Source organism: Apteryx rowi, unplaced genomic scaffold (assembly GCF_003343035.1).
Source record: "Apteryx rowi isolate R43461 unplaced genomic scaffold, aptRow1 scaffold_885, whole genome shotgun sequence".
Classification (NCBI taxonomy): domain Eukaryota; kingdom Metazoa; phylum Chordata; class Aves; order Apterygiformes; family Apterygidae; genus Apteryx; species Apteryx rowi.
In genome coordinates, this window is record NW_020451188.1 from 212374 (window position 1) to 229780 (window position 17407).

Genomic DNA, 17407 nt, shown 5'->3' on the forward strand with positions numbered 1-17407 from the left:
GTCCTGTCTCTTTGTGCAGGTGGAAGTAATATCTGGATAGAGCTACTTAATTCTAAAATGACCATGTTTTTCTTTTGACAGTTTCCATCCCTGTGTAATCAATATTACAAATTAATCACTTTCATCTGTGAGATATTCCCTGAGAAAATTCCACAGCTTCCAGAGGACCTCTTTAAGAGCCTAATGTACTCACTGGAGTTAGGAATGTCATCGTATCCTTTGTAGAGCTTGGGAGTGTTTAAATATTTAATTCAGTTTTTACAAAGACACATTAGAATTCTGATTTCTTCCTTTGCCTTTTATCATTTTCTGTATATTTTTTGTGTGTATATATAATTATGTATCTGTAATCCGCTTTTACTCTCTGCTTTCTATTGGTGATTGAGAGTTTCACCGTAGTGTCTTCTGAGATTCTGGTATTAGCTGAATTTCCTCTGACTTGTGTTGCTTGAATGCAGTGTTTAAGTGGTTTAGTGTGTGATTTTTTTTTCTGGCAGCCATTCCAGCCTCCTCCATTACTTTACTTCAGAGTGTGTAACTTCATAAGCCTTCAGCTGGTATCCAAAAGCCATTCTTGAATTAGTTTCTCAGCTGGTAATGCAAAACACTGCTGCTGTTCCATTGGGCTGGCTCCAGCGCATTTCCTGTCAGGTTGCCAATGGGCTCTCCCTGTTATAATGGGAGCACCATTTTCACTAATCTGCGGCACGTGTCAGAAACAGATGAGCTTGACCATAAGGGACTCTTTCTGAAAATGTTATGTCAGAGAGGGTTATGTTACCTTAGGGTGTGTAGCTAATAAAAGAAGGCAACAAAGTTGCAATAGAGTCTGCTTTATTGTTATTATTTTTAACAGTGCTGTAGTAAAAAGAAATCTTAGAGCATATAAGAATTTGAAGTATTTTTGAATGACAGCACTGAGAAGTTTTACTACAATTTCAAGGCTGAAATCTGACTTTGATTCTTTAACACTTGTTATCAGAATGAGTTCTGAGGTTTGCCAGCTCTGTCTGGAGGCTGTAACACCATTAGCAGAGCAGTGTGCAAAAGCACAAGAAACAGATTCAACCCTCTTTCTAGCAACAAGGCACTTTCTTAAGGTAAGTTATCTAACTATTTCATGTTACTTTGTTTTTTTCCTTATAAGTAGTGTCAAGAGGCCAAATGGTGATCACATTTTACTAGATTAATTGCTGTCATAGAAAAAAATAGTAAGGAATAGCCCCTCGCTTAAAGAACCTGCAGGAGAACTTGTAAGGAGAAAGAGGACATGGACTAGAGACACTGGACTAGAGTACAAAGAAGGATGGAAGCACAGAGGGAGGAAATCACTTGTTACCAATCAACAAAAGACCTCTGCTTCTCAGAGTGCAATGTATTTTTCTGTGCTCTGTACATGAGTTCAGGAATGAAGGTGATCAACAATTTTAGCAGTTAAATTTACTGTGAAAGCTGTGAACTAGAAAGTACCAGAATTGTGTGAACTGAAGGCTAGGTAGCATACTAAAACAAGAGACAGGAGAAAACATAATTGGGTACTAGAATAAAAGAAGAAAATGCTCTCATTTATTCAATTTATCTGATGAATCATGCCTTTTCTTAATCTAGTGTCATATTTGGTACTTTCCTTTTAGGACCATCCATTCCACCTCACTGAATTTTGGAGTGAACTAATAGCAGCCAGGTTCATGCTAACCAGGAATAAATTAATTGGGGAACTTCTGTGCTTTTCTCCTGATTCAGTAAAGATTTCAGTTTTGCTTAAGGCATAATCTCTTCTTGCCAAACTGACATCCAGACTACTGGTGGACTGCTCATTAAGAGCTTACATCAGCTAAACTGAGAGAATGAGAAACACCTTAAAATAATTTTACTCATCTTTATATTTCTTCCAAGTTAACATAGCTTTCTGCCTTTTCCCTAAATTCCCGCTTAAAATTCTAATATCAGTCTTACTAATCTGTTCCCTATTTGGCTTTCTGTGAGCTGTGGGAATCTCCAGGACTTGAGAAACAAATTTCCTGTTTTATTCTGGAAGATTCATTCTTCCTCTGGGTTATCAGCAGCTTTTGGAGAAAAATGCAAGAGATGCTGTTTCTTTCTGAAAACACATGTAAATCAATAGCAGCTTTCAGTGCTTTGAGATGTGAATTTGTGCCATTAAGCCAAGACTCAACTTCTAAAAGAATTTTCCAAGTTTCCAATTACTGGTACCTAAAATTCAAAAAAACTCGGATGTTTGTAAATACAAGTTCTTCGTTATTATCAGAAGTGAAGTTCAACAGCTGTTGTTAGTAAAGCAGAAAAGTTTAGCCTATATCTCAGAATTCTTCTGTAACTGCTCTTGTTTTATGATTTCAGATGGTCTTTGATATGCTGGTACTTCAGAAGCACAATACAGAAATGACAACTGCAGCAGGTGAAGCATTCTACACATTAGTGTGTTTGCATCAGGTATGGCATTTGGACACTTGAAAACCACTTGTTTGTTCATGGACAATGGTTATGGTGCATCTGGCTGAAATCACAGAATCATTCCAGTTGGAAGGGACCTCAGGAGGTCTGTAGTCCAACTTCTTGCTCAAAGTAGGGTCAACACTGAATCCAGATCATGTTGCTCAGGGCTTTTTTCCAACCTGGTTTTGAAAACCTCCAAGATGAATATTCCAGACCCTCTCTGAGCAGCCTGTTGAATGCTTAATTATCCTCATAAGGCATGTATTTCCGGCCCCTGACCGTCTTGGTGGCTGGACTCATTCAAGTTTATCAAAATCTTTCATGTGTTAGGGAGCCCAAAACTGGACGCAGTATTGCATGTGTAGTCTAACAAGTGCTGTGTAAAGAGAAATAATCGCTTTCTTTGATCTGCTGGCTGCATTCCTGTAAATACAGCCCAGTATGCTGTTATTTTCATTGCAGGTAGGGCACACTGCTGACTCGTGTTTAGCTTGCTGTCCAAGGACCCTCAGGTCTTTCTTTCTTTCTTTTTTTTTTTTTTTTTTTTTTTTTTAAAGCAGAACTACTCCCCAGCCAGTCACTTCCCAGTCTATATTGTTGCAGGGGGCTAGTCTCTTCCAGTTGCAGGACTCTGCATTTGTCCTTTTTGAATTTTGTGAGGTTCCTGTAAGCCCATTCTTCCAGCCTGTCTAGGTCTCTGAATGCATCAGCCCTGTCCCTGAATGCATCAACTGTATCCGCCTCCCCACTCCGCAGTGTGCTTTCATCCATAGATGAGGGGAGTGCATTTCCTCTCTTCCTCCAGGTCACTGATAAAATGCTGAAGAGGACAGGTCCCAGGATAGACTCCTGAGCTTCATTTGTAACCAGATTCCAGGTAGAATATGAACCATTAACCACAACGGTTCGATCCTGATGATACAGTCAGTTTTTCACCCATGTAATAGACCACCCATCTAAACCATAATGTCCCAGCTTGGTTACAAAGATGCTATGGGTGACTGTTAAAAGCCTTATGAAAATCAAGGAAGACAACACCTACTGTTCTCCCCTCATCCACAGATGCAGTCATTTCATCATAGAAGACAATCAGGTTAGTTAGGCCTGATTTATCCATGGTAAGCCCATGCTGACTGTTCCAAATCACCTTCTCCTTCATGTGCCCAGAAGTGGCTTTCAAGAAGACTTGCTTCATGATTTCTCAGGGACTAAAGTGAGGCTTACCAGCCCGCAGTTTCCTGTGTTGTCCTTCTTTCCCTTTCTGAAGATGGGTGCAACATTTGCTTTTGTCTGGTGCTGGGGACTTCCCCCAGTCTCCACAATCTTTCAGAGATGATGGGGAGCGGCCTTGCATTGATATCAGCCAGCTTTCTGCACCTTTGGATGAATTCCATTGAGTCTCGTGGACTTGTATGGGTCGAAATTTCTCAAGAGATCTCTAAGTTGATCCGCTTTACTACTGGTAGTTCCTCTCCTCCTTGAACTCTATCTCTAGTCACAAAGGCCTGGGAAAACCTGTCAGTGGAGACCAAGGCAAATAAAGCATTGAGTGTCTCTGCCTTATCTGTGTCTGCTGTCACTAAATCACCTGCTCTATTCAGCAACATTTTTCCCTTTTTGTTCTTTTACTGTTAATGTACTGATAGAAACTCTCCTTGATGTCCCTTGCCAGTTTCAACTTTAGTTGAACTTTGCTTTTCTGTTGTCATTCTTACATGCCCAGGCAGTGTTTCTGTATTCCTCCTTTGTAGCTTGCCCTTGCTTCTACCTTCTGCATGTGTCCTGCTTGCACTGGAGTGCAGTTATGGACTCCCTGTTTAGCCTGGCTGGTTGTCCGACCCGTAGAAGAGCTCCAGTCATTTGAGCTGCCCTTTCACATAAAGGGCAATCCCCTGTCCTCTTCTTCCCTGCCTGTCTTTCCAAAAGAGCTTCTATCCATCCATCAGAGCACTCCAGTCATACCAGCTGTCCCACCATGCCTCAGTTATTGCAGTGATGTCAGTTCTGTGTCAGCACCTASAGTTCTAGCTCTTCCTGTTTGTTTTCAAGACTGAATGCATTTACACACAGGCATTTGAGATTGGCCTCCTTTTGGTCTGTTTTGTCCTTCCTGAGCATTCTCTTGCACCCATCACCCTGCCCTGTATTCTTACTACACCTGCTCTCTGTCCCCTCACTTAACTGCAAGCTGCTACCACCATCCCCCAACATACCTAGTTTAAATCCCTTCTCAGATTGGCAAGCCTATCGACAAAGATGTTCTTAAACCACTTTGTCAAATGCATCCTCTCTCTTGTTAGCAGCCCTCATCCCTCAAAGAGGCACCTGTGGTCATGAAAAACAGTGCTCCCTGTGACAGTGGCCACTGGAGTCAACTTCAGGATGTGTCCACTACTCCCTAAGGCTTTCCCCTTCACCAGTAGAACTGAAGGGATTGCGACTTGGCTCTCATGTCCTTTACCTTTTCTCCCAGAGCTCGGTAGTCACTCTAGGCTGGCTCCACATGTCCCTTGGCAGTGTCATTGGTGGCATGTGGATGAACAACCAGCAGTAGTAATCTGAGAGCTGGGTGAGCCTCAGCAGTCTCTCCATAACAACAGCTCAGATCTCGGCCCCCAGCAGTGTTTTTAGGTCCCCGTCTCGTCCCCTGGTGAGCAGACTGCCATAGTCTTTGTTAACTTTGCTCTGGGAGCTGTGCCCCTGCCTCGCAGCTAAGCTGGTGTTCCCCACAGCAGCTGAGCAGGAGCCTGTTACTTCCTAAACAGCAGCAAGTTTTCCATCGTTCTCAAAACCCTCAACATTTCTCTTTCACTGTCTCTTTAGCCATGTTTAACATGTTTCTTCTTCTACACTTCTGTCCAAGTGAGCATCAGAAATTCTTGTGTAACATCTCTCTATCCCAGGGTAAGGAATCTAGAAAAGGGAAAACTGGAGGTGCAAATGGTTGGTAAGGCACACACAACGTGGGGCAGGAAGGAAGGAAGAAATGCAGTTTATAGAAATGAGCCTGTGCTACAGGAGAGCCGGAAGGCACACTGAAGGGAGTGCCAAAAGCTTGCTTTTTACTCTGCATTACAAAGCATGGTGCCTAGCTCTACAGGCTTCTTTAGCTTTTCTAAAGAAACTAGTCTGGTTGAAAGGCTTTCTCTGGTTTGAAAGAGGGGAAAGGCTGCAGGTCCAGGTGCACTTCTGGTACACTAGTGGGTGAAGCTGGATCGCAGGTGGAGAGATGCTGATGGTTCTCTGTCACAGCTTTGATTCTGGATTTTGTCCTGGTGAGAGAAGTTGTATACAATTTTTTGTTTGAAGTTAATAAAGCTGTTATTTATTCAACAGGCTGAATATTCAGAGCTAGTTGAAACATTGCTATCAACTCAACAAGATCCAGTAATTTACCAGCGATTAGCAGATGCCTTCAACAAGCTTACTGCAAGCAGCACTCCTCCTACACTGGACCGTAAGCAGAAGATGGCCTTCTTAAAGAGTTTAGAAGAATTTATGGCAAATGTTGGTGGACTTCTCTGTGTAAAATAAACAACAAAACTCTATGCCTACTTTAGACCCTTTCTGCAAAATGCACTGAGAAATGCTGAATGCTGACTAAATCCTGTACCTGTCTCTGGGTTCTTTGCAGCCATCTCAGATTTTAGAGAGCCTGGAAGTTTGAACATAACACAGTGGAATAGGAGAGGTCAACTTTGAATCAGCTTCTGCTATTATGTGTTAGCTGCAATCTGTCATACTTGTTTGTGAAAAGAATGGACAGAAAATCTGAATTTAAATTCTTTCCATATACGTGCAAACAGATATGGGCACAATGAAAAGTAAATTCAGTGCCTTCCCCCCCCCCCCCACTGGTTTAAAATGAGTAGCCAGATAAACATACAGATTTTTTCCTACCCAAAACCATGTTAGTGTGTGATGCAGACACATACAAAGCTCTAAATAGTTTAGCTGATTTTAAGCTTTATTTTTCCTCTCTAAAGTTTGAGTTTGTGTTCCAACGAAAAAAGAAAACACCAAATGGTATTTTAACTTGTGTTTAGTTTTGTTTTTCTACATCAACCTGAAGTTGCATGTTCAGTGTAATGTAGGTTTTTACCTTATGTTCTGCTGCCTAAAGTTCAGAGGAAAAAAGGTGTATATTTTTGTTCCCCTAAAATGAACTTTAGGAACTGTAGCCATTTCCTTGCCTTAATTTAAAAGAAAAAAAGTTCACATACTTTAGATAAGAAATCTAAGGCAAGATTTGAGTCTTCAGAGTTGGTTTAGGATGTTGGCATTAAGCTGCTGTGTACATGTTGCAGCCCTTCATGTTGACATGTGTCATTTTGGAATGAGTGTCTAATGCAAGGTTCATGTGTAGTTTTACTTTCAGTATCTGTTTTGATTCCTCTCCAGGTTGCACACAACTGCAATGTATTTCTACACTGAACTGTTTGCTAAAGCAATAACAACTCAAAAGGTGTAAATTATTGACTTACACAAACTTTTTTAAGTTGGGGCATTAGGTAAAACAACAAACTGATTATGCTAGGACAGGGGCTTGAAACCCTTTTACCCAAAGGTCATACTTAGTTGATTTAAGTCAAGAAAGATTAAGATCTGCAATGTTGAGAGGGATTTTTGTTTTTCCTGAAACTAGCTCCACTTCTGTAGAGCCCTCCCTGCTGCTCTGCTCTTGCTCAGTTTTTTATATCAGCACTTTAGCTATTACGATAGCAGAGTTACAGTGCCCTGAGTATAGTGGACCAACAAGGGAGAGTGGCACAGAGGCACAGAGGCACAGAGGCTGGGCATGCTTTGCCTCTAGTTTTGAGCCAGAGAAAACTGAAGCAAACATAGAGGCTGCACGTCTAGTAACAGTCTTTTTTGTGGAAACACATGGAGACAGAAGAAGTTGGCCCTTTCGCTTAAGGTCTCTGCTAGATTGTGCTGTTGAATGTTTCCCATGTTTTTGTTTTTTAACTTTTATATAAAATGTACAGTATATACACCTTTAAATGACTGTGTATAGCATCATGTTTGCAACTCTGTGCCATCCTTCAGCTGTTCATCTCAAAATTAGTCACAATAGCCAGAATTAAGACATAAATCTGTACTATTGTGCTATAAGCAATCTAGAGCTTTTTTTATTTTTTAGTGAAATCTATAGCTGTCTCAAGCATGGATCTACAAGGCCAAAAATGCCATCTTGTCAGTATACTTTTCTCTTTTATTTTATGTGAGAACTGGGTGAGGGCAGATTTACCCGTTAAAAAGCAAACATAAAACTTGTTAGATAATATACCTTCCCAACCTGTATTCTACTTCTAAGGCAATTTGCATAGTGGTTTAGAGCAGGGATGTTGCCTTTGATTTTTTCCTGGATAAACTAAACCTTTTCTTTAAAAGTTTTCTTGGCTGTGCATTTGCACTAATGATAATGATCCCAGTGGATCCTTCTGTTTTTAAACTGTTCCAATGGCTGACTTTTTTTTTTTTTCATTGCTTGGGTTTTTGCCTTGTTTTTGGAGCTGCTTCTAGAATTTGAGTTTGTACATTCTGTAGCACAGCAGTTCTGAAACTTGATTTTTTTTCCTCTCTCTCTCTCTCTCTCTCTCTCTCTCAGATGAGGGGCATTAAATCCTAGGAACACAAGCAGCAGTAGGAACTGCTAGTTTGTTGTGATGTACTCAAGTGTCAAACATCTAGGCCAAAGTCTCCAAAAAAAATAATGGCAAATACCTTCAACCTTTTTGTATCTAACTGAAAAATTGATGTTCTCAATCATCATTTCTCTTATGACTAGCTCTGGCACTCTCACTTTTTTACCCTAAAGCTGGCTCAATATTTAAAAATATTTATGAACTTTAAAATTTGGAAATCTTCTTGAATATTGTAACTGATGAATGGGAGTATGAATTTAGTTAATGTTCAGAATAAAGTAATATGCATACCCATTGCTTTTCTAATCAGGCCCATCGTATAGTCACAAGCACTGACATACAATATGTTTTGATTATCAAGACTTGCTAAATTAAGTATGAACAATTACTTTCAAAGATTAGTTTTGATGATTGCTTAAAACTTTGTTTTGCCCTTCATTTAAAATTGATGTTATATATTAAAGGGAAACTGTCCAAGTAAGGGTCGTCTTCTAAAAATAATTTTATTGCTTAATGTTATGCTAGACAACATTCTTCCTATCTTGTTTTTTTCATTTTTTTCTTCCATTCTCGTGTGTTCAACTTTGATTTTTCCATACCATTTTATGCTTCTTCTAGAGCAAATGCAAAAATGTTTCTGTGTAGTGACATCTATGAAGTTATTACAAAAGGCTCTAGGAATAAGTTTTCTTAATTCATACTCCTGCTGGCTAGGTGACTGCTTCTATACCTAAACTGTGTGGCTTGTATATCCCTCCTCGCCCCCCATCCTTTGACCTTCTACACATCCAGTTGCTGTAGATCTAGATGCAAAGCTCATTCAAGTCCATGAGAAAGATTCATAGACCATTTTCAGTGGACCTAGATTGGCTCCAAGTAACTGTTTTGAAATTTTGTAGCATCACTGCATTGATTTTCCATTCACTGTGCAAAGTGAATAATGGTTTTAAAAATGCATGTGTTTTTTTGAAAAAACATGCAACTCAGACTGAATTATAAATGCTGCATGATACAGTTGTAATAAATATATTTGTCTAGACATAAGACTTCTTTTCTTGCTAAAATAGATTATTGCCCCAATGTTTTCATTCAAGAAATCAAGTAGTTTATTTCCCATTTCTCCAGCCCTTATCCTATTGTAATACCTATTTCAAATGCTAGCCTAATAATTTTCTGTGGTTCAACCTATTTATTTTGATGCTGGCAAGCATGACTGTCTAGTTGAATCATGAAATTCAAGGCCTACATAGTGCAGGGACACATGGACAGGCAGAAGTGGACTGCATTAAACTTCCACTTTCACATGCATTATGCCTTAATCATCTTCACTGACTGCCACCAGAATCTGCTACTTCTTATTGCCCAAAAGTTTGTGTTTCACTGGTTAGTGATAAAGGGCTCACTGTTTTCCTCAGGAATGAGAAACTTGTTTTCTCAGCATGTCCAAATCTTACTAGTTGAAAGAGAGGGATTTCAATCTGGGTCTTCTCCTTCATAGTGCATAGCACTTACTAAAGCCCCAATATTTACCTGGATAAATCCCTATTTTATTTAAGCCATGTAGTTGTAGAAAATAAGCTTGCACAGAAAAGTCAATTGTCCATTTATAATCTAATGCTGGGAAAAGTAATGCAAATTCTAATTTCGGTGATCTGTGAAACCATTCAGAAAAACAAATGCAGCATTTCTATTATAGAACACTTTAATTTCAGTTTCAGATAAATAATTACATAAGGGGTGTTTTTTATGGAAGTAGTTTAAGAATATAAGTGCAGGAGTAGGAGCCAGTCTCTTCTCATTTTGTATCAGATTTTCCACTGGGTCCACTGTGGCCATTGGCAAGTCGCTAAAACTGTGTCTTTGTTTAAAACAAAACAAAACAAAAAAAAAGTAGCGACAATACCTACCTACCTCACAGGGCTGTTGTGAGGATTAGTTTATGCCTATAAGTGCATTGAGGATCTGAAATGCTCTGTAAATATTAAATATTTTAATTTTAGTTTTTGTGAGGTGTAAGATTTACTGTAATGAAAACAGAAGATTTTCATAATTATAAAGCGCAGCAGAGGCAGCAGCAGTACAGTACTCCACGAGAGTGGTCCACAGCAGTACAGTAATACTTACTGTAAATTGTAGTTGTTTCCATTACAGCCAATTAAAAAGGTGGTTTCTTAAATAAGATATGCTTCCTCACCAGCGTGCCTCAGTTCTGCTCTAAGTAGCAAGAGGATTGTTGTTTCTGTGCGTGTTCAGGCTTTGGTGCCCCTGCTTGTGACAAGTGCCACTTGAGGTGGTAGGTTGGGGGTTTTTTCCTCTGCTAAGAACAAGCACCACTTGTTTCTCCAGGCCGTTCTGGTCGTGCGAGGTCTGCTCAGCATAACCAGAGCCTGAGGATACGGTTCAAATACAAAGAGCCAGGGTTTCCCTCCTCACCCCACCCTCACCCCTCTAAACTTGCTTTAATTAAAGTAGGTCATGTAGACCCTCTTGGCCGTAAACCAGATTAGTGCTTCCCAGCACTACTCATGAAGCAGATGGTGAAGTATGGTTTGCTCTAGAGCCATAAGTGCTCAGCTGTCTTACAAACCCCTTTTTCTTGATGTTAGGTTTACTGGTGCCCTGGCAGTGGAGAACAAGGATATGCCTGGCCTTCCTTTCTCCTTGGTGAATGAAAGTAGTTTCTACTTTTCTGTTTCTTCCTTTCCCAGCCCTACCTTCCATGGCATCTTAAGCTGTTCCTGTAAGGGACTTGGAAGAACCTTCCAGCCTCAAACAGCAAATACTACCCATTCAGTCTCCCAAGCGTTATAGGTTGATATTTGAAATCAGTCAAATACCTTCCAGTAGCACTCGTTAACACGTTTCAATCTCCCGTTGAATTATACTAGATTTTATAATTAGGAAAAATAAAATCCACTTTTATTTGTTCCCTTTGTGCAAACTAAGGAACCTCCATGCAGTGAACTTGCAGTTTTAAGGCAATAAATGCTGGTACTGCTGTCAGTCAAATATGTAAATATTTTAAATGTATAATTCAGTACTATTTTGAGTTTATAAAAAATAAAAATGAAAAAGGCAGGGATTGAAGTGCTAGTTAATTTCAAGTATTGTTTTACTTGTACAGTTGAAGATATGAAGTTGCATAGAAATATTTCACAATTTGTTGCAATAAGACTTGGGAAATGGCTGTGTAATTGAGCCTTATCACAACTGAATTTTCAATTTTGCAATCAATATTTTCTGTATTTCTAAGATCCATAAGCAGGAGAAGGATAAAATTGTTTTTCACTAAAGACTTTTATTATTTTGTTTTGGCCGTGTGTGATGTGTGTGTATTCTTGTTTAATATTATTTCTCTAAATTCTCAGCTGTTGAATCCCTGAAATGGCATTTGTTATGGCTCCTTATAGTAGAAACAAAAATATGAATATTATGAAACCTCAAGCTAAACATTGTGCTCTTTTGCTACTGTGAATTAGCAGTAATTCAGTTGAAGTTAATTGGGTAACTAGATTTACATCAGTACTTCAGGCATGAGTTTGTCCATCAACAGCAAAAAATGTGAATAGGTGTGCGGCAGGAGTATCTCACACTGGAGTAAAATAAAACAAATATTTAACAGTTTCCAGTAGTGGCCGTTAATGAATATATAAGCAAATTACTTATTCCCCTATTTTCCAAAAAAAAACCTTAATGATGACTTTTCAGGTCACTATTATTGGTAACGTTTGTATACAAATACAAATTACTGGGTCTTGAAGTGGTTGTGTAGATTTAATCTAAACAGTTTATTGTGATATCTGGCCTGGAAATTTTCTCCAGACTTGTCATGTGTTCCCATGTAAGTTATATGCAGCAGTATGAGTATGTTACTCTATGCATTTCAGAAACGTTCAGTTACTGGCAGCAGTTCTTAATGTGCGATAACATAATTGCATTTGGGCAAACAGCAGTTATTTTGTGCTGTTCCCCTTTTACTTTGACACATTCAAATCTTTTTTTCTTAAAAGAAAGAAAAAGCTTCACAAATCCTGAAAGTAAAACTACGCTACGACTATGATGGTGAAAGCTTGCTATACATCTTGGTTGTATGTATTGCTTGAATTTTATTGGTTAGAGAAGTAAAAGTTATTGCAACAATATATTTATATTGGCCTGGTTTAGTTAAGTGAGTATTTTGGTGAAGGACAGAAACGTTTAAGGTAATTAATAGCAAATCCCTGAAAGCAGCTGGCAAGAGGAAAAACAGCAGCATATCTAAGAGCCTTTCATGTAGAAAATTGAACTATTTTGCTTTATCATAAATATGAGGTCTGGAATAAACTTGAATGATTTGGGTACAAAGCCTTTATTCACATTTGTTTGTGTAAGTGTATGCAAAAAATACTCATTTTTGCCTTTATGAAACTTACATTCGCTTCAGTTATATATTGTGGAGTTAGGGTTTTTTTCTTCACCGTTTGCCACTTATTATAAGCAAGAAGGTAGGAAATCTTAACCTTCCAAATGGAATCTGTCTGGCAGATCAACAAGAAGGAGATCTTAAATGAACGGCGAGAGGGAAGGAGGAGAAGAAAGTAAAAACAATTTGCAACCTTGATATGGAAAAAATCAAGCTAATCTGTAAGAAGAAAAATCCATAATACAAGTGTTATCCCAGAATTTGTCAACCAGTGTAATCTTAGTGGGATTAGTAAATGCTGTAATTTATTCAACACTTTTGGCAGGGGAAAAGAGTGCCGTTTTGGAACTGAACTGAAATTTGATAATACCAGCGTAAGTTTCATGAATTAAATAAAATCATCTTTATTTAGGTAAAAGCTAGACAGACAAAGCCAGACAAAGCTACATCTCCTAAAACACTGAAATTACCCATTGTGACTAATGTATCACTCATTGCTCATTCTCCATCAGTATTTGAATCTCATGGAGCAACAGTTGTCACCTTAACGTCCATCAGTTGGATTCTTCTGACACTGTGTTGCCCTTGCAAACTGGAGTAAGGTAGCAGCCTTGCACGTGGCAGGCTGCCCTTTGGCGTTGCCTCCGTGCCCAGCCGACTGCTCACTGCCACGGAGGTGCGTGCGATTCCTTTGCTGTAACTTTGTGCTTTGGATGAAACAGCTTGGGTTTGGGGTGAGTTCAAATCGCTTCCAGTCTGTTGCCGTGTATGCTGTTTACTGAATGAAAGTCATCACTAGACCCCAACAAAAGTGTTGATTTGAAAGCTTCATTCACATCTACTGGTTTAATAGGTTGTCAGGATATTTATTTTAGTACCGCACCAGTACTTTTTGTGGTCTTCTGTTCATTCAAGTGATTGCTGTTACTCTGGGGGGAAAAAAAAAACGAAACCAAAAACTCACCACACTTTGGAGTCTTTAGGAAGATCCCTGAAGTCCTCTCACAAGATCGACACTACTTTGGGGAAGGCTTATATTCTTCTGCCATTTTAAGGAAAGACTGTTCTTCTAAAGTACTTTTGCCTGCTTTTAGGCTGTTATGCACTTTCATGATTTCTTAACAAACTACTGTTAAAAATGTACTGTAACTTGGATTTTGATAAACGCACATGTATTTAAACAATTCACTCAGCCTCAGGAAAGCTGGAAAAATTAGATACCTGTTTTGTATCTTAGTTAAAATGTATGTTACCTACATCCTTTAAGATGGCCAGATAATGTCTAGATCCTGTAAGTGTAACTGTATTTAAAATAGCAGTATAATCTGTAAAAGGAGGACAGCATAATTTGAATCTAGGGACTGAGAAAATTGTGTCCTCTTCTTATTGTTCTCAGATGTATCTATAGCCTGAGTTGGAGTTTCAAAAGCAAAAACAGTGATAAATCCCATTTACTGTTCAGAAAAAATGTTTCTTAACACTAGCCTCTTTCTGTTTTCTTCCTCCTCCTTAAAAAGAGTGTGTGAAACGAGTGCAGAGGTATGTATAGGAAAAACTGTAAAAAATCTGCTGCTGTACATAATGTTTGCTACTTGACTGCATTTTCTGTTCCACTTTAATTTTACTGGTTTTGCTAAATATATTTTATATATTTTCCTTCCTGGTTCTTGTGATGGCAGAGTGATTACATCTTTGTTCGGGGAGGGGGGGAACACAAACACGAGAAGGCTCTGGCCACAGGATTCCACCAAGTTTGCAAGCTAGCATGTATCTCGTGGTTGTCCTGGGAAGAGCGTTCATTGCCCCAGCTGCATTTTTGGAGAAAACAGCATATAGTATGGACAACGGATATTAAAATGTGCTATGGTATAGATACTGGTAACTTTGCTCAGTTTTTCAAAAATGACTTGTAAAATCCTTTTAGAATGTAAATACCACGAGTTTTCCCCCAGTGGTCACTTTTAAGTAGAGCGTTTTTCAATCTGAAGTCTTGTAGACCTTTTTGTGGTCCCTGAAATACTTGCAAAGGATCCACAAAGCCTGACAGAAGAGAAGGAGGCATTATAACAACTTACCACTGTGGTATTTCTTAAACAATTTGCATCTTCAGTGGGGAAAGAGTTGGGCATGCACAGACTGGATGTGGTACTACTTGGAAGTGTACTATTCCACTTGAATTTGGAGCCTGAATTTGAGTCAGAGACCTGATGGAAAGGCTTTAAAAGGCTGCCGCATGATCTGTGCTATAGTGTGACCTAAGTTCCTGGGAAGCTGTGATGCACATGGCCCACGTAACTACGCGGCTGAGCTCTAATGGATGTTTTACTCTGCATCTGTTTTGGAGGAACTCAGTATCGAAAGAAAAAGTACAGTGAGTTTTTCCTTACACAGATGAGATGTTACAGGTTGTTCTGTAAATACAGTATTTCATTTCATGTTATTTTCCATCTTTTTCAGAAGTAGGATTATGTTGACATTCACTAGGTATGATCCCTGTAATGTAAAGTATTGCATGCTTGGCTGTCTTCCAAGTGAAACTTGCAGTTGGACTGCCAGTCCTAAAAATGTCTCAAGAATTGGGGGGAAAAGCTCTTAATAAATTTTTAGACATACATAATGGCAACAGCAAAAATTCTACAATTGGAATTTAATAATCTTATTTTAGTTTAGTTAAAAATGGTTACTGCATACACTTTCATATGGCTATGGCTTGCGCTATTGCAAGAGGACTCAAACATATAAACTCTGGTCAGTAAAAAAAAAAAAAAAGCCACAGTAGACTAAAATTAAAAAACTCAAAAACCTGATGAGTAACAAGTTGCTATTACTTTCCAGGGTAAAACTGTGCTTTTAAAATCTCTATTTTGTACTGTGTTCCTGAACTGATCCAACATAGAGTATCAGCAGGAATGGTCTATTGCAGCAGATTAGTTTAAAGTATTAGAGATGCCCGTGCCACTGCTGTAAATCAAAGAAAAGTCTTTGTCTGTGAAAGGATCCAGTATAGATAGCTTAACTAGGAGTACTTTTCTGCAAAAAAGGATTGGGAAACAGTAAAACCTGATCATTCGTGAGAAATTTCCTGCAGGGAGCACTTTACAGGTGTTTCCATATTCGTGGTTTGTTTCTCCTCCTCACTCCCCAAAGTAGTTGTATTTCAAGACATAACCTGTTTTCCTTTTTGAGGGTCATTTTCCCTTCTAAGGCCATCTTGTAACTCAGATTCAAGAGAAGTCCTGAGCTGTAAGTTTGCTGCCAAATAATATCTGCCAAATAATGCCAAATATGATATAATAACCTAAATAGTGTTGCCCCTCATACCCTCCCCCCAGCCACCTGTGCTTTATTATATGATCTCTGTAACCCTTTTGGTAAGGAAAAAGGATCATTTGTCATAGGAGGGACAATTGCTCAGGGAAATCTGGACTTCATGAAAGTATGCATCTGCCCAGTTTCCTTCACCCTGTTGTTCTTCAGTCTTACCTATCAGCCCTTTATGTAAGGTTTTTCACATAAAATCTTTTACAAGCTCACCTTAAATCCTTACAATTAAACAGGTAAATGACTTTAGATTCTACAGACAAGTGACACTTAATTAGACTTCTTACTGCACTCAGTAATACTATGCAGATGTCAGGTAACGGCCATGCAGCAATGCGAGGAAAAGGGGATTTGGGGTTTTAAATTACATCAGTAGTGGTGATGTGAACAGATAAGGGTGCAGTCTGTGTAGGAGAATCTTCTGTGCTAGAGCAGGTGACTTTCCAGTTCAGCCGTAAATAGTGAAGTGTTGCATCTGATGAAGTGCAACAGCGTGCAAGTGAGGGAGACCCAGTGGTTTCTTGCTGCGCTCGTTACTGCTTGGAAGAGCTAGTTCTAGCGAACAGGGGGAGACACTGATGCTGACTTAACTCTAAAAAATCCCTTGGGCCAGCTTTTATGAGGTTATTTAAAGGCAACTCAGTGAACAGTAGAAAAATATATAATGAAAGTGTTTATTACAAATTATGATGGTGAGACCAGATTTTATAAGGAAGGAATAAAAAAAAAAAGTGCTGAAGGAAGTTCTTAGTTTTTGTTTTCAGGCAACATGATATTACAAGAAGTGCCAGAAAAGCACATGGTACCTTCACAAAATGAGAAACGGGTAGTCAAGAAGCATGCCCAAATGGAAAGGTTGAGTGAGTTAGTTCAAACAAGGAATATACAAGTAAAACTTACTATCCTTGTGAATGTATCAAAAAATAAACTTGAATTCTGCCAGTCTGCAAAAAAGAGAGTTCTGAAATGGCATTTGAAATAACCATAAATCTTAAAAGAGCATCAGGAAACTTTCAACAATGGAAGAGAATTTAAATGATTATTTTGCGTCAGTCCTCACCACCATCTTTCCTCAGATTTTTCTCACTCTGTTGCCTGTAGGGTCATCAGCTGTGAAAGACACTGTAGAAAACTGGTGAAGATTTAAGAATTTCAGTTTGTGATTATGATGGTGACCTTAATGGGAAGGAAGATGGAAAACGTTTAATTAAAATGGGGAGACTGGGCGGGATAGATGGAACAAGGAAAACAGTTTGGGCAGCTGGACTGGGATCGGAGTCAAAAGCTTGGGGCTTGTGACCACTCAAGAAGAGTCACAGCAGGGCAGACCGAAAGGAAGAAGTCACCAGCCTTGACGAGAACTGCCCCGCCCGTGGCCGTGGCAACGGCCAAGACGGTGCTCCAGCCAACGGCGAAGCAGCTTCTGGCATCGAGGGGGCGGGGCGGGGTGAGGCGTTGGCCCCTCCCCCACGTCCCTTCCCCGCCCTGACTCGGGGAGAGGTCCCCGGCAGGGGGCGCGCGCGCGCCCCCGCCCTTCCGGGACCGCGCGCTGATTGGCCGGCAGCGCTGCGCGCGCCGC

At 39.5% G+C, this 17407-nt stretch overlaps 1 protein-coding gene across 1 annotated transcript in view; it reads left to right on the forward strand.

The window, feature by feature from the left end:
- XPO4 (exportin 4) overlaps window positions 1-14167 on the forward strand; it is a 79208-nt gene extending 65041 nt beyond the window's left edge. The window contains 4 exon segments of the mRNA XM_026090965.1: window positions 82-212; window positions 983-1100; window positions 2362-2454; window positions 5794-14167. Coding sequence (XP_025946750.1) covers window positions 82-212; window positions 983-1100; window positions 2362-2454; window positions 5794-5991 — 540 coding nt within the window. The 3' untranslated portion in view covers window positions 5992-14167.
- The last annotated feature ends 3240 nt before the right edge of the window (window positions 14168-17407 follow it).